Source organism: Drosophila yakuba, chromosome 3L, assembly GCF_016746365.2.
Source record: "Drosophila yakuba strain Tai18E2 chromosome 3L, Prin_Dyak_Tai18E2_2.1, whole genome shotgun sequence".
Classification (NCBI taxonomy): domain Eukaryota; kingdom Metazoa; phylum Arthropoda; class Insecta; order Diptera; family Drosophilidae; genus Drosophila; species Drosophila yakuba.
Window position 1 is genome coordinate 12,401,484 of NC_052529.2, and position 21,399 is coordinate 12,422,882.

General features: G+C 44.9%; 4 protein-coding genes across 7 annotated transcripts; 2 read left to right on the forward strand and 2 right to left on the reverse strand.

The window, feature by feature from the left end:
* Positions 1-309: 309 nt before the first annotated feature.
* Positions 310-2,612, forward strand: LOC6533867. Of its 2 annotated transcripts, XM_039373989.1 has the most exons (3): positions 310-469; positions 569-1,351; positions 1,475-2,612. In XM_039373989.1, exons 1-3 carry the CDS (start codon positions 449-451, stop codon positions 2,003-2,005), a joined length of 1,335 nt encoding a protein of 444 aa, XP_039229923.1. In that variant the 5' UTR covers positions 310-448; the 3' UTR covers positions 2,006-2,612. The 2 variants fall into 2 exon arrangements, with proteins under 2 accessions (XP_039229923.1, XP_002094567.1); XM_002094531.3 differs by having other exon boundaries at positions 311-469; positions 569-2,612.
* Positions 2,613-2,806: 194 nt separating this feature from the next.
* Positions 2,807-4,246, reverse strand: LOC6533868 (delta-aminolevulinic acid dehydratase). Its single transcript, XM_002094532.4, has one exon. It carries the CDS (start codon positions 4,132-4,134, stop codon positions 3,151-3,153), a length of 984 nt encoding a protein of 327 aa, XP_002094568.1. The 5' UTR covers positions 4,135-4,246; the 3' UTR covers positions 2,807-3,150.
* A 203-nt stretch (positions 4,247-4,449) lies between these two features.
* On the reverse strand, positions 4,450-10,188 carry LOC6533869 (spermine synthase). Of its 2 annotated transcripts, none has more exons than XM_002094533.3 (4): positions 9,830-10,188; positions 7,967-8,078; positions 6,341-6,463; positions 4,450-5,816 (listed from the first exon to the last, which is right to left on the reverse strand). In XM_002094533.3, the coding sequence occupies exons 1-4, from the start codon at positions 10,112-10,114 to the stop codon at positions 5,233-5,235; spliced, it is 1,104 nt and encodes a 367-aa protein (XP_002094569.2). In that variant the 5' UTR covers positions 10,115-10,188; the 3' UTR covers positions 4,450-5,232. The 2 variants fall into 2 exon arrangements, with proteins under 2 accessions (XP_002094569.2, XP_015050298.1); XM_015194812.2 differs by lacking the exon at positions 7,967-8,078 and adding an exon at positions 6,832-6,940 and having other exon boundaries at positions 9,830-10,187.
* Positions 10,189-10,531: 343 nt separating this feature from the next.
* LOC26534639 (inositol polyphosphate 5-phosphatase E) lies at positions 10,532-14,550 on the forward strand. 2 transcript variants are annotated; one of them, XM_015194814.3, is made up of 6 exons: positions 10,538-10,629; positions 11,108-11,154; positions 11,225-11,445; positions 11,500-12,753; positions 12,842-13,756; positions 13,810-14,550. In XM_015194814.3, exons 4-6 carry the CDS (start codon positions 11,534-11,536, stop codon positions 13,916-13,918), a joined length of 2,244 nt encoding a protein of 747 aa, XP_015050300.1. In that variant the 5' UTR covers positions 10,538-10,629; positions 11,108-11,154; positions 11,225-11,445; positions 11,500-11,533; the 3' UTR covers positions 13,919-14,550. The 2 variants fall into 2 exon arrangements, with proteins under 2 accessions (XP_015050301.1, XP_015050300.1); XM_015194815.3 differs by having other exon boundaries at positions 10,532-10,629; positions 11,225-12,753.
* Positions 14,551-21,399: the final 6,849 nt, after the last annotated feature.

Below are 21,399 nucleotides of genomic sequence, written 5' to 3' on the forward strand. Positions count from 1 at the left end.
TTCTATTGTAAAAATGAATTAATAAAAGCACACTAACAGAAAAGCAGAATTTAACTATTATATCGGTAGCTTCTGTTTAAGTTTTTTTTGTACGAAATTAAAAAGCAAATTGAGCAATATAAAATTGTTCTTAAGGCATATAAGCTTAGTAACATCTCTTACATAAAGTTAAAATCATGAATGATGCAATTCTGTTGACTTTGAATATAATCCGGGGTATTAAACAATATCTCCTTATCAAAATTACTATTACAATTTTCCCGCCATGCTAACAGTATGACCAGTTATAGTTACAAGCGCTCTTGAGAACTGTGGTATTTTAGTAGCTGGAAACGGCGGCCACTTCGCAACTCAGCTGATCGATCAAACAAAAAATATTGATACACAGGAATTTATGAAAAAAATGCACAACGTTTAGAAGGAGAAAGTATACAGTAGCTCGCACGAAATGGACAAGAATCTGGATGAGGTTTGTACTCCACTTTTCTTATACCTAAACCCCTGAAACCGAATAGACTGCGCTTTGACTGCTGTTTACTGATACACGCCCTAATTTTCCATCGCCCAGGTCAAAGACACCGTACAAAAGAAGTTCAATGAAATCCGTGCTGCATTGCATATGCGCGAGAAGTTGCTGCTGCGGCAACTGGAGGTCATAGCGAATACTCGCCAGCAGCAGCAGTTGCTGAAGAAGTCCCCCTCCGAAGTGGACAACTCCATTGGCGAAAAGGATCAAAGTGGTGTGCGCTTCATTCCCGGGGAAAGCGAGGATGCGGAGGAGAAACTACTGACCGCAATCCGAAGCTTCGGGCACTTTCTGCTGGACAACAGTGACATGCAGCTGGCGCTGCAGGATTACCGCACCACGGGATTGAGGAACGAGGACTACATAGAGCCTCTAGATGACCACGAGACCATGTACAAGTGCCTGCAGGATGGGCAAGTATCATATCTCGACCTGGACGAAGACGGCGCCCCACCGGAGGCCATTGTGGTGGACTTTTCCCGCAACAGAACTCTCGTAGAAGACAATGCCAAGCGCTCCATTATCAACATCACACTGCAGGAAGCCAAGGATCTAATAAAGAAGGCCAAGATCAAGAGGGATACTTATGTGCCACCTTTAAACTTGGAGGAACTAGATGACGAGCTAGAATCTTCGATTGCCGAAGCCGTGTCCAGCTTGGGGCGAGAAACCTCTGCAAAATCAAAGGGCAGCGTACAAGAACCACCGAAAACCAAGAGTCGCAAGCAGCGCTTCAAGCCAAAAATCACCATCAACAATTGCAATGGCACCATCAACCTGCGCAACATAGCCAGCCTGACCATCAACTGCGCCAGCGAAGAGGCGGTGAGTGCAGAGATTCCCCTGGCCAAATCCGCTGATTCCAGTACCACCGAACCCTCGAACTCCACACCCACGACCACCGCCTCCAGTTCAAATTACTCAAGTAATGCCAGCTCCCGTTCGCAGTCCAAAAAGCAAAAGGCAAACAAAAAGGCGGATAAGATCGAACGCGAACCCAGCTCGGAATCCACCCCTACGCCTGGACAAGGCCAGCGCTACGAGGAGACTGAGATTCACGATGTCACCTGCGATTTCTACAATCGCCTCCTCAATGAGATAAAGAAGAGCATGGTGGAGAAGCCACGCAGGACTTACAACCAGGTGGCAGAGCCTGTTCAAACATCGGCTGCCGATTCCAGTTGCGATGCCAACTCCAATCCCAAGCAGTCGGCTGCCAAACAGGAGCCAGTTTCGACCACCACATCGCTAACACAAAGCGAATCGGGACCACAATTGCAGCCGGGCAAGAGGCTAATCCTTAAAAACTTTGAAAATCTCAAGATCATTCTCGAGGCAAACAGCGGCGATGAGGACTCATTCCACCCCGTCCAGATCGAGCAGTGGCTGGCGGAGATTATCTCTGAAGCGGATCTGGAGCCCATGCAGAACACGGATATCCTGGAGCACAGCCGCATCCACAGCAGCGAGAGTCCCTAAATCTGCGGATCGCGGATCCTTTGTATTCCAAACTATTTATCCTTAATGCACTCAGTATTTTCCGTTTGTTATTAATAGCTGTAGTTTCCTTACTTTGTTTTTAGTTTACATTCTAATTTTAAGTTAGTTTCGATTTCCTAAAACACATTTGCAAGTGTTTCTATATTCAATTTTAATAGAATTTGGTCGAACTGGAGCTTAGGTAATTTTATATAAGTCAGTTTCCTTTTACCGATTCAAACACTTGCTTTGAATCGACATCGCTGAAGTTTATTATACTATATATATTGTATAAGAAATCCGAACATCAACTTAATTTCCTGTAAAGTGAAAGTTGTGAAATGCTTACGAAATGTTATTTATCAGAACATGTTCTTAATAACAAATAGTACCGAATCCTTAATGATCCATTTTTACCCAAAACCAGAGCCTATCCAATTGTTTACGTACTTAATGCATTTGATTTTGTGATTTTAATCTTTTCGTAAGACTTAAACTGGTACCAATTTAGCAAGTAAGCTCCAGCCAGTGTTCAATGCTCACCGTAGCCCATTTGTAAATGCAATCGAAAGAGTTTCACATTAAAGTGTTAAGTGCCATCACAAAACGAATATCTTTTAATTTGCTGCTACTGGATCGACCGGTTCGTCCGCTTGAATTTCGCCATGCAATTGAAATTCGAAATGTGCCCCGGGACATTAGACTTCCAAATGCGGACGATTGATAAGACCATCGAAATATACATTCTAGTTTGTGTGTGTGTATTTGAGCGAGCCACTCCAAAAGCACTAGTAATGGTGATTCAAGATTAGAGTGGACTTCTTTTATTGAATTTAAATCCTAGTGCATCAAAATATTGTCTATATTGAAGTATGTAAAAGCTTTGCGTTTTATTTAAGCCACTTAATCGGTAAACTTAATATGCTGGTCCCTAAATACAAGTTAATATTTATCCCCTTTTAGTATTAAAAATTATTAGTCTATGGAGAGCTCCGTATAAATATGTAAAAAGTGCTGCAAAGATTGCACTGCTATATCTGTTACAAAAGTGTACAAAATTAAAGTTCTGATAGGTCCACTCTAATCTACGTATGTACATGAACATGGTATTAAGACATCGCACATCGAACATTGGCGGTACACCATTATTTCGCCTCTGCGATAATGTCCAGCAGAAAGGGTGTGTAGTAGGTGATGATGCAATCCGCACCAGCGCGCCGGAAGCCCTTCATGACCTCCAGTACGGCATCCTTGAGGTCGAAGGCTTCCGCCTTGGCAGCATGATACAACATAGCGTACTCCCCGGAAACCTGGTAAACGTACAGCGTGTGATACGGGTAGGAATCCTTCGTGGAGCGGAGAATGTCCAGATAAGGCATTCCAGGTTTCACCATCAGCATGTCTGCGCCCTCGGCGACATCGCGTTGAATGGCTCTCATGGCCAAGTTCCTGGAGCCACTGGGCAGCTGATAGCACCTGCGGTCGCCGAATTTCGGTGCGGATTGCGCCGCCTCCCTGAAGGGTCCGTAGAAATTGGAGGTGAACTTGGCGGAGTACGCCAGCAGGGACACGCTGTTCATCTGGGCATCAATGAGGGCCTGCTTGATCGCCTTCACCCGGTTGTCCATCATGTCCGAAGGAGCCACAATGTGGGCTCCTGCTTTGGCATAAGCCACGGCAATCTCAGCTATCCGCTTTATGCTGGGTCCGTTCTCCAGTCCCGTTTCGCCCAGGAGACCACAATGACCGTGCGAGGAGTACGGGCAGATGCACACATCACAGGCTATCAGCAGATCTGGAAACCATTCCCGGAGCTTTGGCAGAGCTAGAACCACTGGATTCTTTGCGGAATCCGCATTGGAGGCCTGCTCATCCTTCAGCTCCGGCTCCACGACGCCAAAGAGCAGCACCGACGACAATCCCTTGGCCACCAGCGGCTCCAGGTGCTCCCTCAGGCGATTCAGTCCGAGTCTCGAGATTCCCGGCATGCTGGCAATCGGCTGCACGTCGTCGTTGTTGCTCACGATGAACACCGGATACATGAGATTGTGCGGCGCTATCTCGCAGCCCGACTCCTGCAGCTGCCGCAGGGTGGGATGGTGCATTCCACTGTGCAGTTTCCTCTCCATTTTGTCCGCTTTGCTCCAGGTGAATATTAAAACCAACGTAACAAGTGAAATTAACGTCCAACTGCTGGGCACTTGGGCATATCTAGTGCGTGCTCTGTTGCACGCTTTCCAACACTGACAAGTGGGGGGAATAGGGTGGTTCACGATAAAATTTGAAATTAAATGAAGTAACTTAGAAATATTGATAACTTAAAATCAATTTTATTCAGTATTTAGTGGTGAAACGGTTTGTTTGGCTTGTTATCCATTTTGATGTAAGACAGGCTAACACTGCGTATGAGTAATATTACTGGAATATTAAGTAAAACCAATGTATTTCTGCGTACGACTATTTATTTAACTTGTAGTTCTCCCGTTTAAAATGTTTGGTATCAATCGTTATTACAGCATTAAAAGTTGGTGTTTTCTGCTACGCGTCCTCACACCCACATGCACACATCCTCGATCGGGCCTTCCCCGCTTCACTTTGCTGGTTAATGGATATAACTAAACATATGCTCTACAATATATAGATTTACACGTTATACGAAATATTACAAATAGTTGGCCAACATGCTATGCTTAGGCGTAATTCAAATAAAAACGAATACATAAGTTATTTTAGCCTTTTGGTTGTACTTTTCACTTAGTTTTAGCATTGAAATCAGTGGACGAGAAACGGAACTAAAGCCTAACTTAAGCGTAAACGAATTGGGTTCAGTATTTGGTTTGGTTTTCAATTGTAAGTAACAGCCATTGGAAGTGCGTGTTTTCTTCTGTTTGGGTTTCTTGTTGCGATGGTTTCGATGATGGCGATCAGCTTGTGCTTCAGATTCCGTGCTTTCTGGACTAAGAAACCAGTGTGTGGTGGTAGTGCACACGCTTCTTTCGACGCCTTGGTCGCGGCTTCAATTGTCCCACGGCTTCATTATTCATAACTTCCTCCTCCTGAACTCCGACTGCTGCTCCGTGGATAGTGACTGTGTAGGAGTGCAGCTGGAGCATCTCCCCGACGGTTTCCGGTTCCTGACTTACGCTGTGTGATGCTGGTGTGTGACTGGCGGTTGGTGGTGCGCTAGAAGTAGCTACTGCTGCTGCTGAGGAGTCCACCTGAGCTTGTCAGGCGAAGGTCACCTGGTAGAAGAGCCACTCTTCCATGAACGACGGCACAAACGCCTTGGTGGTGGTGAACTTCACCTTCGGACGCAGCAAATTCAACTGCTCCTCGAACAGACGCAGCTGCACCTTGCAGGTGGACCCGTTGCCATGAGTCAAATACTTTCCATCGGGCTTCAGCACTTTGAAGGAGTGCTCAAAGATGGTACGAATAAAGTCCCAGGTCTCGCCCTCCGGAGCATCGGTTATGGGTATATCAGTGAGATCCCCAAACACGTAGTCGAACTTGCGGCCCTCGGCGATGAACTTCTTCAAGTACTCCACACAGTCGCCCACAATTATCTCGTACTGGTCGCTCTTGCGTTTTTCCAGCACATCGCCACAGATCACGTTGAGGTATTTGTTGCAGGTCTGCATCACAAGCTCATCGATCTCCAGCATCACCACGTGCTTTGGATTCTCCTTGAGTAGCTCGTACAGCAGCGCGCCATCGCCGCCGCCCAGGATACAGATCTCCTTGCCCTCGTAGTTCTCCACGCCGCGACACATCAGGGTCTCCGTGTAGATCAGATCGGATTCAGCAATGTCTGAAGGGGGAAATGGAACATTAATTTTATTTAAACAAGATTCGGAGCAGCTGAAGGCACCAATACCTTGTTAAAGCTTAATATATCCTTTTATAAAAAACATTTAGGTAATAATATTACTATATAAAGTTTTAATTCCAGTCTGTCAGTAATGTTTTCAAGTTTACCTTTAATATTGCTATTTTTCAGACATAAGATTCCCGTGATAGTGAATATTTCATTTTATTTGTTTAACAAGCAAATAGGAGCTCGTGATATGGAATATTTGTAATTTAACACTATAATAACAGCCCGTGATACGGAATATTTATTTTTGTAATTATGCGAGTGTTTGAACAAATAAAGCGAAAAAAAATGAAAACAAATCGTTAAAAACCCCGAATTCTTTATGATGCCCCTTTTTAAGGCAACTGCACGTGACCTTTTATGCGGCACTTTCACCAATCGATTGGTGACCCTGACACCGTTGGCACATCCATGTGTGCATCACATTCTGATGCCCAAGCCAAACATGGTATACTTACTCTGCAGCTCGTCTAGGAGCAGCATGTTGCCCAGCGTCTTGGAGTGCATGATTTGGATCTTCTGGAAGGGCGAGCGCGCCTCGAAAACCACCTTGTCGATGTCGTATTCGATGATGCGCTCATCTGCGGAAGAGTGGCATGGATTAGTGATGCCTCAGTGGCCGTATTGAATGCGATATTGTTATTGATTACTAGTACTGATTTCGGATCAATTGTTAGGCGGCGCATGCAGAGAAACGAATGCACTCTTACAGAAAAGTAAAAGAGATAGGCAAATCAGGTAAATCAGAAGTAAATGACTGAAATGATCTATCATGCTGGGTGCCACTAGAAGAACTCTGATACAACAATCAGCTCGATGGTGCTGCATACGCTCAACGGTCATACGATCACACATTTCGGATGACATACAGTAGCGGTAGTACGAGTAGTAGTTGCTCTATTTGCAAATTTGCGATATGGTTAACCAAACGGATTTGGGTTTGCCTTACCTGACGATGGGAAGTACCTGGAGACATCGCCGCGCTTCAGCGTCGGCAGCTTCTGGGCCTTGATGGCCTTCAGTTTGATTGCCAGGACATTCTCCAGGCTCTTACCGCTCTGCGGATGTCCGTTTGTGTTCATACAGTTTTTATACAGTTTTATTTTAGGATTTTAGACCGTGTTGTGGTGGCAGTTTGGTTGTAGTGGTTGTAGTCGATTGTCAATAGTTGAGGAACCAATTTATGAGCGAGCGTACGACGTGGAGCGAGTACGAGATCGGGGCAGGTGACACATGTGCGTTGGGGCGTAAGTATAATTCAATAGTTTACACATTTATTCACAAGTTCGTGGCAATTTTGGTGAGTAATTTGGTCCAGGAGATGTGGCAGCGGTTGTTCATGATGATCGATGGATCGGTCGAGTGTCGATGGAATAGATATGAAAATAAAACGTAATTTAAATTAAATAATAATCTCAGAACAGTGGGTATGCTAGTTTGCAGTGGTGCCAAGGAGCTTCTATAAAATCAGCGTGGATATATGGCAGCTATTATTAAAAAGTAAAGGGTATAAACTATTACTAATTCCAGTGAAATAAAATGAGCAATTTGGCACCACTGCTACGAGGTAGAAGGCTCCTATAAAAGATTAGACAAACTAGCATGCAGGAGTGGCCTGGAAAAGTAATCCCCTAGGAGGTAACACGCTAGGCTAACATGATCAGTGGCTTTGGCAATGTGCAGAGCTTGGAGGCGGTTCAAATTCTGGATTGGAAATGAAGACTGGGTGAATTTACAGCGCCTGAGATACGGTGTCCAATTTATGTGATGATCATGAGGGTTTTTTAATCGAGTATTATTTATTTTCGGTTTTTTTGCGGTGGCGGCAATCGGAAATACTAGTGGAAAAACTGCACGGGTGTTCTAGATTCTGCAGTGGAATTTTGAAAGAGAATTTCGGCATATATTGCAATTGTAGGATTGTATGTGAAGTGATTTCGAGTAGATAGATATAGATACGAGTATATATGTTTATATTCATTGCAAATGGAACTAGCAGGAACTAAACTGAATTTGGTTGAGTTGAGATTGAGATTTAATTGAGTTTGGTTGATTGTACATAAGTTGCATTGATTTCGACCAACCTGAGCTAGTCATGTATATGTCGATATATCCACCGCGCTTAATCGGGGGCAAGTACTTGGACCGATCGGAATCGAATTTCTGTCGCAGAATCAGTTCCATGGTGCGCATGGTCTGCAATGGTAATTCCATTATATTAAGGTCCTTGCATTAGCGACGGATGTGCATGTCCGCCGGCTGGGCACTCAGTATGAATAAATTATAATAATGGAAGGTGACCTTCATCCGCGAGGAGGGAAACTATTCAAACGGCCCACCACTCACACCAATCGACGACACAGGCAGCCCGCCCGGCCCAAGAAAGACTATTTTTAGGCCCAAATACTTGATACTTATGAAAAAGGAAAGTGAACAGAACGAAACGAAACGATACGAAAAAGGGAATATACTCGTACAGCGAGCCATGCAAGTACATATATGCATTCTGGCGACATATTTGTTTCATTTGTGTGTGCAGCAGGCATAGGCATATTGCAAAATCGCAAAAAATCACAATAGAAGGCTTAGCCACACGCGGCTTGCGAAATCCGCAAACCAACAGCAAACACAGTCGCAATCAGAAAAACGATGCCGGCTAGATAAGGAAAGTTCCACACCAGCGAATAAAACAGCTGCGTTCAATAACATATAGCATATTGGCATTCCAAATAATAATGGGTCTGAAAGTATGAGATTGGTATGGTATTGTTCTTCAGAACACCTTTAATTTTGCTTAATTTTTTAAGCGATGATTTGATTAAACAAAATAATTTATAAAGCAGAAAGAAGCATCATAAGAACATTATCTTTATCATTATATTAAAATTATACTTTAAATTTCAATAACTCGAAATAATTTTCTTAGTTTCAGCAGTACTTTTAAAAGCACAGGAGCATTATAGACTTTTTGGCAGCTCTGAAAATTTTCTGGTGCTATTTTTATAGCCGTAGGTGTAGGTTAGATGTACTTAAATAAATGATGCAAGAAAATCGGAATAACTAAATCAAAATTTATATTCTTCGCTGTTTTACATACATAAGCTGGTTGTATTTTTAAAAACCTTGTGATTTTTGGTATCAACGGACTTCATGTTGACTTAGGTTTGTTTATATGCACATGCATACGTAGAGTAAAAAGTTATGAGGAAGTTCAGGTACCAAATAACACACTTCATACACGAAATAAAGCGAGCCCAAGGGTTTAAACTGAAATCTGATTTTTGTGATAAGAGCCACCTATTCTGGGTGTTTTTTGAGGTTCATAAACCAGGCCCCAAAGCGAATCGAATCCACGTGCTTCGCCCAAATGCGAAAATCATAAAAACGGGACCGGAACGGCGAGTTAACCTAGCAAAGCCCAGCTGAAAATGCTGTGTGATGTGTGTTATGTATGTTGTAGAGAGGTGTTAGATAATAGAAACCAGGGAAAGTGCTTCGATGGGGGCAGCCATCACTTGAGGCCAAGGGCGGACGAACTGACCCTGACCAAGTGCCGGGGATTTGAGCTCGGCGAGTGGTCAGGAACACACAGAGACAGACACACAGACACACACACCCACCCACAAAGTTGCCCACTTTCCATGCACACACCCACACCCACACCCACACCCACACCCACACCCACACCCACACCCACACCCACACCCACACCCACATCCACTCCCACATGTATCATTTACCAACAACACTCGGGTCCAAGTGCGCGGAAAATCAATTTTACCCGGTGGGCGGAAGACCCTTTCCCAAACTAATCAGCCGCGACACGGAAACTGGGAGGGTAAGTAAGATGTGGGTGGTGGTGGTGCTGCTGCTGTTGGGTGTTTGGTTGCTTACACAGCTTTTTCGTTTGAGTTTTCAAGGAATCTACAAGGCACTGGGATACGTACGTCGAAGGATATGATGGGCTCCTTGCCGTCGGGCAGGAAGTACTCCACGTTGAGCGTCAGCAGGCCGTGCTGGAAGATGCGGCAGGTAATCACCGTGTCCTTGTTCTCGTGCAGCACCGCAAAGTAGCCGTTTTCCGGCGACTCCATCGAGTAGGCCAGCTCCAGCTGGGGGAACAGCTGCTCCAGCTCGTTACGCAGGATCTTGGCCACCTGGAGGCGCGCCTCCTCGTCGGCCGTTTTGTCCTTGTCCAGCGTAAAATCAAACAGTATCGTCTGGGCCGCCATCGTGCTAAACTTGCGCTAATCCGTTGAACAAAACCGTAGAACCGCGTACCGACCGAAACGAAATACTAGTGGTGCGGCTTACGAGCACCGATAGCAAGTCGATTTCGATGGCACTTTTAGTGTGGCTGTGAATTGCAGTGAGTTTCTTAAGTATATACTAAATATGCAAAGGTATTTAAAAATATGTTTTTAATTATTTAATAAACTAGCATTATTAATATTAAATTGTAGTTAGCTTACTTTTTAAAATATTATGTATATCTGTTGCTCTAATGGGTGTGTTAATAATTGTTTGTTGTTTATATATTTGTCGTTCAGAATATGTGCTTACTTTCTTATTGGATTATTTAAAAAGAGTATGCTTCGTGTCACGAAACGGGCACCCCCGCAAGTATCGATACTTCCACCTACTTATCGGCAGTTGACTGCTCACTTTTGCCACCCCTAAATCGCAGTTCCCACGGCACGGTCCGCAGTTGCTCCGAGTTTTTGGGTGTAAACAACTTTAGAACGCGGTAAATCATACAAAAATTACATAAATCGCATAGGTGACAGCAGCATCGAAGTGTAGTGCATACAGTGCGGAACATGAAAAGCACACCAACAGCGGAATCAATGCGCACCTGAACCTGAACTTGAATGTCGCATGTGTGTCATTGTTGCTGCTTTTATGCTAGACGTAGGCCAACAACACAAGAACAACAAGGCTGCGCTGGCGGGAACAATGGTCTGCTAATTATAAATCTCTCGATCCCAGAGAATCGAATCAGCAGACGACGGATATTGTGCTCGTGTTCAGACGTTCAGATGCTGAGTGCTCAGTGCTTGGATGTGTGGGCGCCGCAGCATGCCAATGTTGTTACGTCGTCGCCAAAGACCACCCTTCCTCGACCAACCACCCCCCCAAGTCGCCCACAATCCTCCCCTTTTTATATATCGCGGTGGTGTCGCCACAGTTATTACCCAGCATATTGATTTTCTGAATCCTTTCAGCTCTCGCCCCAAGGATCTGCCCACATATGTATTTTATTTGCCTGCAGGTGAGCAAGTGTATTATACCCTTGGTATTAACAACCCGCCTAAATGTTTGCTTTCATTCAAATCTTACAGAGCCGCGCACGCAATCCCCACCAGTCAGCCCAATTAGCCTGATTTCGTGTACGTCATCGCCGGGCCGAAAATAATTTGCATTGCGACCAGCCAGAACGCCGGACCAAAGTCGCATTTGCATTGTGCTCGTTCGCTCGATGACGTCTGGCTTTACTATTCATATGGCCGGCAGCCAGAGGCCATCGCACAATGAGCTCGGTTCGAGAGATCCGGCAGATAGCGTAAATTAACTTGACAAAGGCGGGCATGATAACTACTTAGCACCTTCACCTTAGATGATAGAAACATTTGGTTCGAACTTAAGCCAACATGCAGCACAGCAGCGCGGGAAGTGAGGAGCGGATAACCAGTTCCACCAGCAGCCCCAGATCTGGTCACAAGTCCGCTAGCTCCCTGTTCGGTTTGCTGAGCAAGCGACCTAGTAAAGTGGAGCCACATCCCGTGACCCCCGAATCGCCAAGACTACAACAGAGACCCGTGTCCGCCTGTGGGCAATACGATGTCAGTTTCGCCAAGTGCAATGCGGATACGTCTGCAAACCATGTTACTAACAATGGCAGCACCCTCAAGAGCCAAACGCTGCCGCTGGAAAAGTCACACAGCGGGTTGATCAGCTTCCACAGGCGGGCAAAGCCAAGTTCCTCGAAAGGAAAGAACCACTCGCACCGGCACAGTACGGATGCGGGCTCCCAAAGCGATGGAGGAGCCGACGTGGTGATGCGGCGCAAGTCGCCCAAGCATCGCTCACCCAATCACAACAGATTTAGCCACCAGTTCAGTCTGTGCTGCAAGGCGGAAAAGAAACCGATGACGCCGCCGGTGACCGTGCGGTATAACTCCATACCGGATAACAACAGTGTTCTGCGCCGCGATAACCTCTCGCTAAGCTGGAGCATGGTGGACAACAACTCGGGCTCGCTGCACTCCAGCGAAGGATCCACTCGCCGACCGCGTCCGTCCAGTGAGTGTGCCAGTGCCCCAGAATCACCGGTGGCCAGCAAGACCTTTTTTGCCCAGTGCAGCCCAGCGGCGGCCAGCGCTTCGGTTGCACGGAGCGAAAGCCTCCAAAATCGGTCGCCCATTCGACCCATGGCAGTATCAGCCTGCCGTTCCCGACTGCGTTTAAAGCTCTATCCACCTGGACAAGAGCTACCTCCTCTTCAGGCAGCCAACGAACCTGGTGACATTAAAAGGGCCACCACACCACAGCACATGTCCTCGCCCAATATAGCCACTCAGCCAGATGGAATAGAACACATTGAGGAGCAGCCAGGCGTGAGGTTTATGTCGCACGAGAACATGACACTCCAAAGACAGGGTTCCGGATCTAATTTGGCCCGCCAGACTTTAATGGCGGCTCATGCTTTGAACCTTATCCCGGCGGATAAGGCAAGGGAACGGAGTTTCCTGGATGGCAGGCTGGGATCCACTTCGCTTTTGGGTCCCAGTGAGCTGAGTCGCGTGCTGCCACAAAAGGAGATCACCGTCTTTGTGGGCACTTGGAATATGAATGGCCACAGTCCACCCAAGTAAGTACATATAAATTATATATTTTCAGATATTAAATCGAAATGCTTTTGAGTTTAGAACTTGTAAACATAATACTTTTTATTGCAGACAACTGAATGATTTTGTGCTACCAGCCAATGTGGAGCACGTTCCCGACATTGTGGTAATGGGCACACAGGAGTCCACTCCAGACCGCTTCGAGTGGGAGGTCACCATTCAGGAGACGTTAGGTCCCTCCCACGTGCTCTTCCATGCCACAACTCTGGGTACCCTTCATCTGGCTGTGTATATGCGACGGGACTTGATCTGGTACTGCTCCGTACCCGAGGATGCTTCTATGTCGGTGCGCACGGGCTCCGCCTTTCGGACAAAGGGAGCCGTGGCCATATCCTTTTGCCTGTTTGGCACTTCCATGCTGTTTGTGACCTCGCATTTAACGGCGCACCAGCAAAAGGTGAAGGAGCGTGTGTCGGACGTAAAGCGGATTATCAATGCTCTGGACTTGCCTCGCAATTTGCCCAATCAGCGGCATAAGAACAAAGATGTCACACAGAACTTTGACAATGTCTTCTGGTGCGGCGATCTTAACTTTCGACTGGGCGAGCCACGTGAGAAGCTGCTGGAATGGATTCAGAACACCAAGTTCCCGCTGCCGTCGCACTTACCGCACGGTTACATGCATACGGATCAGTTGACTTCCGTTCTGGCTGATGGCGCCGCATTCCGTGGATTTATGGAGGCAAACATCACGTTTCCACCCACGTACAAGTACGATCCGGGCAGCCAGAATTTCGATACCTCGTCAAAGCAGCGGGCGCCTGCCTACACGGATCGCATTCTCTACAAGTACCGCCAAATGCAGGGACTAGTCATCCGTCGGCAGACACTTGTGCCTGGTGTTTCCACACCTACGCAGCCCCACGTCCAATGTCTGCTCTACGACTCGGTGCCTTCGATAACCACCTCGGACCACAAGCCAGTGTGGGCGCTTTTCCGAACACTCATCCGTGCGGGAACCGATGCGTAAGTACATGGAATGGTTACAATGAAATGCTAATGAACTTTCCTTTTTTTAGAATTCCCTTGGCTGCTGGCCTATTCAGTCGCGACATTTATCTGGAGGGCATGCGTCGACGCTTGAACAACCAGTATAGCGGCGCCTCGGCCGTTTGTGTGTTACAGTAAACTACTGAGATGCTAACCAAAGCCCACGTTGAAATCTATTTAGTCATTTACTCGAATCTCAAAGTGCTAGTCAAAGCTTTCCTACGGTTGTGCGACGCCTTTGTACTATCCCGCTTAGAATGTTACCCAGTGCGCTGTTGGATATCGAAGTAACGATATAACAATTACTTACCCTGCAATGCTGCGGTAGATCTTAGGCGCTGCCTTTCGCCTCGAGGCCTTAGTCGTAATACGTTCCTTATGAGATTATTTAATACATACTCGAGCAACAATTCTGTACCTCTACTCTGAAGCACAAGCTTAGTCCGTAGTTAAACTAAATCTGATAGTTAAAGTTTAGTCAAATATTGAAATGAAATCGAAATATGAATTACTTTGAATGTATAATGTTAACTAGCAGTAAATATATTTTATGCATCTAACGGAAGAGCTTTATTACTTGTTGAAATACTCAATACTATTTATTGTTAGTTTTATTATTTAATTATTATTTAGTTTTTATAAGAGTTATTGTTGAATTATGTATAGTGAAGTTGATTATTTTTATAATTTGCAACCTAAATGAAGTTTTCAACTTTATTTAAGCAAGCGCCAAGTTTTTGTTTATTTCTATTAAACGATTAAACGGTTGAGCTCCCCGTTTGCGTACTTAAATTCCAAAATTGCTGGGGGAGGCACTCGACAAAAACAAAAGCGTATATGCTGTGGGGTCGTTTATACCCCGAAAATGCGCCAAAAACGAGCGGAACGACCAACACGACCAACTGCTCCCCTTCCTCGCGGCACCGAGTACGCCACTCGGACACACACACGCAAATATGTTAAACTTTTGACCAATTTCAACTTGAGTTGGTTGCCATCGGACACACTCCGGGGGCAGCAATTTATTGGATGGCCATGGCGATTGGATGGCGCTCGATGGCCATGCTGCAGTCGCACAGCCACTGGCACCGCCACTTGTGCACCAAACAAGTGGCCTCGCGGTCTCCTACCTCCACTACACCGCCCACCACCCATGTCCATGTCCTCCCAATCCCGCCCAGCACATGCACAAGTCCACCCAGAAAAGCTGGTTGCCATTTGTGGTTGCTGCAAATGCGTGTGAGAGTTCGCCCAGCGAGGGCCTATCGAGATGTTTTAAATGTTTTATGGGAGGTAGATTTTAGATTTAAAGTATGTGGTTTAAAGCAGGTAAGTAGTTTAAAATAATTAGTTAATTAAAGAGATACAATTTTAAGATCCTCAGCTCAAAAGTTTTTGTTCTTCATGGCCGAATTTTTCTACACAAATGAGTTATAGAAAGTTAACGACTAAGTTTATTCTAAGAAAAAGACTTGCTATAGTCCAGATACTTTTAGAAATATAATTTTAAATAATAGTTATATTCGTTTAGAATAAAGGTGACATACTTTACATATTGAATAGCATTTCACTTACCATCTAGAATCTGTTAATTTTCAATGTTCGGCCCTCGATTATGTGGGCAACCATCCAAGTGTTTCAACCACTTGTCAAAAGTCCGTTTTCGAAAACGATTTTGAAGAAGTCGCTGATTGAAATGCCCCCGCCAGACGAACTCGAATGCGTTTGTATTGGCCATTTACGCTTTGAGTGCCCCCACGTTGGCTCACGGAACTCTTTTTTGGGGGCCCGGGAAATATTTGTTTAAAAAAAACGAGAAACAATTTCGGATGCAGTTTTTTCCGCTGCGGTCAGCGGATGGCATTGCTGAGTATTATTGTTTTTTCTACAGACGCCACTGCAACTGCTGTAATTCATAAAGTTTTTGGTGCAATGCATTCACTTTGGTTTCGCCACGGGCATTGGCTGAAATTAGTTTGCGGCGACTTTGCGAAATAATATTGTAAATGAAAAGTGGGCAAAAAAAGGCTGAAGCTCATTTCCGTTTCCGGCTGCTGGGCCGGTGCGAGAATTTAACCACAATATATGAAATTATATTAGCATTGGAGTCGGGCAACTTGGCGAATATAAAAACTATGCCCCTTCTGGCTGTCTTCATGGATGCGAAAGTGTGTGTGTGCGTGTGTGTGACTGGATGTGCACTGAACATTAATATCCTGTGCGCATTCGTACGTGTTAATATGACTTTATGACTTCATATGTGTCCATATTTTTGTCCTCGCCGCTTCACACTAAAAAGTTTTATTGTTAGTTACGCTGCTGCCGCCATCAAAGCAACCATTTTCATTCAGAGCGCAGACCGGAGATGCAGAAATTATTAAAAATTTTCCCTACTCGTATCTCAGGCACTCGTTTGCACCGTCACAGACGGGAACTTTTTCATATGTAACTGTGAGATGCCACGGATGCACCACGGAATGATGGAAAGGAGGAGGTGAGCCGGCGGCCTGATGGATGGCAGTCCTTTAGGTGCTTTGCGTGGGAAGACAGTGGGCAACAGTGCGTATGCGTAATATTTTAAAGGGGGGCTCTGAATAATATGCAGTTTCTTTCCTTATTTTCCCATAAATATACAACTAATCGCCCTGGGAGTTAAATAACTTTACCATATACTTAAATACTTTTAAATGAAATATGCACATTCCTTCAATATAATTTGTGTCCCACTTCCATTGAGCCAGTTGCTCGGCGAAGTTCTGGCTCCACATTAACGAAAGTTCGCATACGCAGAACCCCATCCTGAAGTCCCCCATTCGGGATAAACCCCCTTTGGAATATACCCGGCATTCGGCGAAGCCACTTGAATGCTTATTGTACATTTCAAACAACTCTGTTACGAATATTTTTCATATTTTCTTCGCAAGTGGGGCACGGAAAAAGTTAACATTAAAAGCGATGGCGGTGCCGAAAAGGCTGCCGGAGTGACTTTTTCCCTCCGCAGGAGCAGGAGTGCTTCAAGGGATGGGGGGCAGCTGAACTCAAAGCAACCAATTCGCATGCGGCACGTTACATTTTCGCAATAAAAAATGAAAACCGCTTTGCATGCATCTGTAGGAGACTGCGAATCGCACTTGCTTCTGTGTGTGTGTGCGCGTGTGTGCGTGTGTGTGAGAGGAGAATGGGAAAAGTAATAAATGTACGTGCCACACTAACAACAACAGCCGGAAAAGCAGAAGGAAAAACTCACACACAACTCGCTTGCAAGCGGGGACGTCTCGTGTCAATTTAGCGCGAAAAAATGAGGAAAACTTCAAATGGTCGAGTCCTTAAATATCCTTCAAAGAAAAAGACTTGCAGAAATAGCTAAATAAAACTTTTCATCCGAAGGCTTCATTTAACATCAAAAACAAATCTTTAAAGTTCAATATTCTTGAAAATCTATATCAATTTAACAAATAAATTAATAATAAACTGTCCTTTTTCTTGAAAATGTTGGTCCTTTTATTTTTATACTCTATACTAATATATGTATATAATGAGACTAATTATAATTTGAGAATAATTTTAATCTGATTATATTTTTTCAACAAGTAATAGACCTCTTATAAGGACATTGCCGACGATCAGGATGCATGCAAATGCATGGTAACGAATGTGCGTGTTGAGAAATGGGAGTCCTGCAATACGAGTAAATGTAATAAAAATAAACTACGATTAAGTTTGACTATTCTGGAGCCCTGCACCATACACTCACACACCCAACCCCATCCCTTGAAACCCCCATTCCCAGCCACTGCTTCTATTATGCGAATATCCTGGCGTTTCTTTGGGATGTCCTTCCCCCGTAAAAAAAAGAAATGGAGTGAGCTCGAAAGGCGGAGTCTGCGGCGACGGGTCGCAACTGCTTTGCACGCACCACTCTCGCGTTTGAAGTAGCTTTGGATTGTATAAAAGTATCCATAGCTACCATAATTTAATGAAAACATAATCTGCATTCAGCGGAAAAAGAAGAAAATCGGAGAGCCAACGCCGAAGCCGGAACCCGCGAGTGGAAGGCGCTCAACAAAGGGAATCTCGGCGACAAGGAGATCCTGCAGAAAAATCGTATTAAATGGCGACAGGTCTCCTCAAGGGCTTTTCAGGGGCTTTTGTTGGTCGCCAAATCCTTCTACCCGATGTCAGTAGTCTTAATTTTTCAAGGATGTCTAAAGTGCGGCTATAATTGGGCAAAATGTGGCTGAAGCTTTGCTAATTTCATTTTCATTTGTGGTTAAAAATATTCTCGCCACAAACAGCAATCGAGTTTTTATGTATTGTAAATATAAGCTAATTTTATATTTTTCGCATTGATGTTGTTGTATACAAACATTCATGAAACCAATTCAAATATCTCTTGCCATTCGAACCTTATTCACTTGAATGATTTGAGCGCCAGTTCATATATTAAATTTACTACCCGAACCGCGAGGCATTGGCAAGTATCCGGTTGCGTTTTATTTCCCATCCGCATTTTATTTAATTTTTTCTGCATTTTTCATGATTTCCCGGCAGCTTCAACCGACAAGCGACTTGAGCAGCGACTTGAGTAGCTGGCAGCAAAGTTTCCTAGACAACTCCTTCAGGTTCGCGGATGGTAAGGCGCAGAGAAAGAAAGTCGAGGGACTTCTGGCTAAATATCCTTTAGCCTTTGGAAAATCAGTGAGGCTCGGAGGACCACTTGTGAATACGCTTTGATGCGCGTGGCTTTGTGCGGCAGTGTGACTGATGTTTTTTATATTTTTTCCCCTGTTTAGTCGGGGTTTTTATTTATACGCTCTATGACGGGGCGGGTATCCACCTACAACCCCTCTTCATTTCTTGTGTGTGCCTTGATATTTATTTATTTTGACTCGCTGCCCGCTTTTCAAGTATTTCGTGAGTAGCGTAAAATACGCTCGCGAAATGTAATAAAAACATTTTTTACCAGCGGCTGCAGCCGAACATCTTACATCTTATTCTTTCCGTATGCTGCAGCCGATTTCTAGTGCCTCAGACTCAACTTCATGGCTTTGAGCTACTGAGCTGGTGAAAGTATCTACAAGATATTTTTAATACATGCTCGCGTAGGTTCTTCACCCACTTAGAACACTCATCCGTACTGTTGGAATCCATTTGATGTTCGCTAGCTTTTTGGCTTTATTGGGCAGCATAATGAAAAACATTCCAGTCATATGCAAAAATATGCGATGCATTTTTCTGTATTTTTTCATGATTTTATGTTTGGCCAAATTACGAACGGCTATCAAAATGTTGCAAGTGGAAATTCCCTTTAAAAATGTTGAGTACATTTGCATATTAAGCGACACCCACTCATTTGCATGCGACTTTTGGGCTTTTAGATTTCGGCTTTTGTGAGTCGGCTACACCTTGCCTCGAAAGTCAATCTTTGTGCAGCTGGAGCTGCTACACATTCATTGTCTTGAACTACGCCCCTTTGCTGTCTGCCGCTTCCTGTCAACTGGTTCTGGTCTTCGTCCTGCTCCTCGTCCTGCTCCTCGTCCTGTTCCTCGTCCTGCTCCTCGTCCTGGTCCTCGTCCTGCTGCCAACTCAGATTCAGTTTCCCATTCCGATCCTGCTGATGACTCACCTGCCAAACTCAGCCGGCAAAAGGCGACGATGTGGATTGGGGTTACCACACATTCTGGTAGTTCGTGTTCGATTCGCCAGCTGTCGAGGTTTGCAATTCAAATTTAGCATCCTTACTTCACGGGTGACACCAGCAAGGGCGAGTATCTAAAGTCGAAATTCGGAGACAATTAATCTCAGCAACGGATACCGAATAGGGGATACAGAATTGTTGCTAGGTTTGGTTTGTTTAATCAAGAAGTAGTCAATATATGCTGCAGCATTATAGTGGCAATTAGTTATTTAATTGGCAATAAAACTCATGTATTCAAAACATAGACCTGACCCACAAATTAGCAAAGTTTTTAAAAGTGAGGCTACTTAAATTTGAAATATGGTTGATGATTACTCCAGCATATGGTCACAACCGCACTTTTTTCATTAGATGCGAGTGCCTGTTGAAGATGCGAAACAAGCTGTAGGATCCACTTTTAGGCCTATTAGAAACTCATTAGTCGCCACCAAACCGAACCGAACCGGCCAAGTTAGAAGTAATAATGTGGGGGCCTCGTCTGCTGGCCATCGGCAGCTCAATTGAAAGAACTTTCCAATTTAACGGCAAAGTGTGGCGCCCGCTTTGGAGCACAATGGAAATCTCTGGGGCACCAAAAGAGTGGCAAGTGGCAAGTGGCAAGTGGCGCCTTTTCTGCGGTTCGACGATTCGAGGAGGCGGCCAAGTGGCCAATTTCGATTCTGGATGTGCGGCACACAGGCCAATAGCAATCTCAATCTGTGGCATCAAGTAGACAAATATAGACTATTGTATGCCTATGCACGTAATGCATTCCCATCCTGTCTCCATTTGGCATTCAAAAACTGTGCGTCTGTGCGATTTTGACGCATATATGCCGGGCCCAAAACTACCTCTCCCAAACTCCCATTCGCATTCATACTCACATTGGTACAGTGAGCAAAATCAGAGGTGTTTCTTTAAAAATATTTATCAGATATTAAACGCAATACATGGTCTTAAGTTTCTAGTTGTTGGTCTACAGATGCGGTAAAGATCCTGAATTCTACATTAATATCCATAGTGACTGATTCTATTTCTTTGTAATTTCCTTCATAGTTTTTCTTTCAGTGCTCATTTTGTATCTGTGCGAGGCAGCAGCAGGCTGAAATGCACAATTGCTTCATTTTGCAAAAGGATTTTATTAAACCCGAAGCCGAGTGAAGTTGAAACCGAAGCAAAGTGTTGGTCGATAAAGGCAAGTGGCAGGCTGTTTGGCGATGGCAGGAGGCGGGATTCGAGGACTCGAGGATGTGGGTGCGAGTGTCCTGGATGCTTTTCCAAGGATACCAGGCAATCGAAGTCGATTTGCCTTCGAGCACAAGTGCATGAGTGTGTGTTTGTGTGTGTGTTTTACGTGTGTGCGTGCGTCTGTTTGCGTAGTTATGGTAAATATTCATATTTGTAGCGTGTGCGCAATGTGTTGAAATTAGCATTTATGAATTTTGTGCCAAATGTCGAACTGAAACACTTACGTGCCACGTACATACATACGTACATACGTACGTACGCACACATGCACACTCGTTGGCCAGCCCAACGGAAACTACATTGAGTGACTACCGCCCCCTCATTTCGAGCCCCACTTGGGTACCCCCTTTTGGTTGCTGTGTATTATGCGAGAGATTCCTGGTTATGGCTTTGCGGCTTTTTGGGCCAGCGGCTCGCATTTAGTCATTGGTCGTCCATTTGCATTTAGATTGCGCCCCACTCCAAGCGGCCAGCATCCTCCACTCCCCTCAAATACCCCCAAAAGCTGGCGAACCCGCAAAAGCCCCCAAACCCAATGATGCCAAACAACTGCCACAAGTGACTTCTTCGAACTGGTTTGGTCAGGAAAAGGCCAACGAGGAGTGACATCTGCTGCTCGACAATTTGTGCAGCCCTCTGCGGTGGGAAGTTCGTTCGTGTTCATGGGCAGCCATTTACATAATTATAAACGGCA

Excerpts from the sequence above, each read along its gene's own strand:
- LOC26534639 (XM_015194815.3), top strand. The coding sequence starts at position 11,534 with ATGCAGCACAGCAGCGCGGGAAGTGAGGAGCGGATAACCAGTTCCACC. Across the intron at positions 12,754-12,841 it reads AATGGCCACAGTCCACCCAA|ACAACTGAATGATTTTGTGC; the intron begins GTAAGTACATAT and ends TTTTTATTGCAG. Across the intron at positions 13,757-13,809 it reads ATCCGTGCGGGAACCGATGC|AATTCCCTTGGCTGCTGGCC; the intron begins GTAAGTACATGG and ends TCCTTTTTTTAG.
- LOC6533869 (XM_002094533.3), bottom strand. The coding sequence starts at position 10,114 with ATGGCGGCCCAGACGATACTGTTTGATTTTACGCTGGACAAGGACAAA. Across the intron at positions 8,079-9,829 it reads AGCCCATCATATCCTTCGAC|ACCATGCGCACCATGGAACT; the intron begins GTACGTATCCCA and ends TTACCATTGCAG. Across the intron at positions 5,817-6,340 it reads GCTCCTAGACGAGCTGCAGA|ACATTGCTGAATCCGATCTG; the intron begins GTAAGTATACCA and ends TTCCCCCTTCAG.
- LOC6533868 (XM_002094532.4), bottom strand. The coding sequence starts at position 4,134 with ATGGAGAGGAAACTGCACAGTGGAATGCACCATCCCACCCTGCGGCAG.
- LOC6533867 (XM_002094531.3), top strand. The coding sequence starts at position 449 with ATGGACAAGAATCTGGATGAG. Across the intron at positions 470-568 it reads TGGACAAGAATCTGGATGAG|GTCAAAGACACCGTACAAAA; the intron begins GTTTGTACTCCA and ends TCCATCGCCCAG.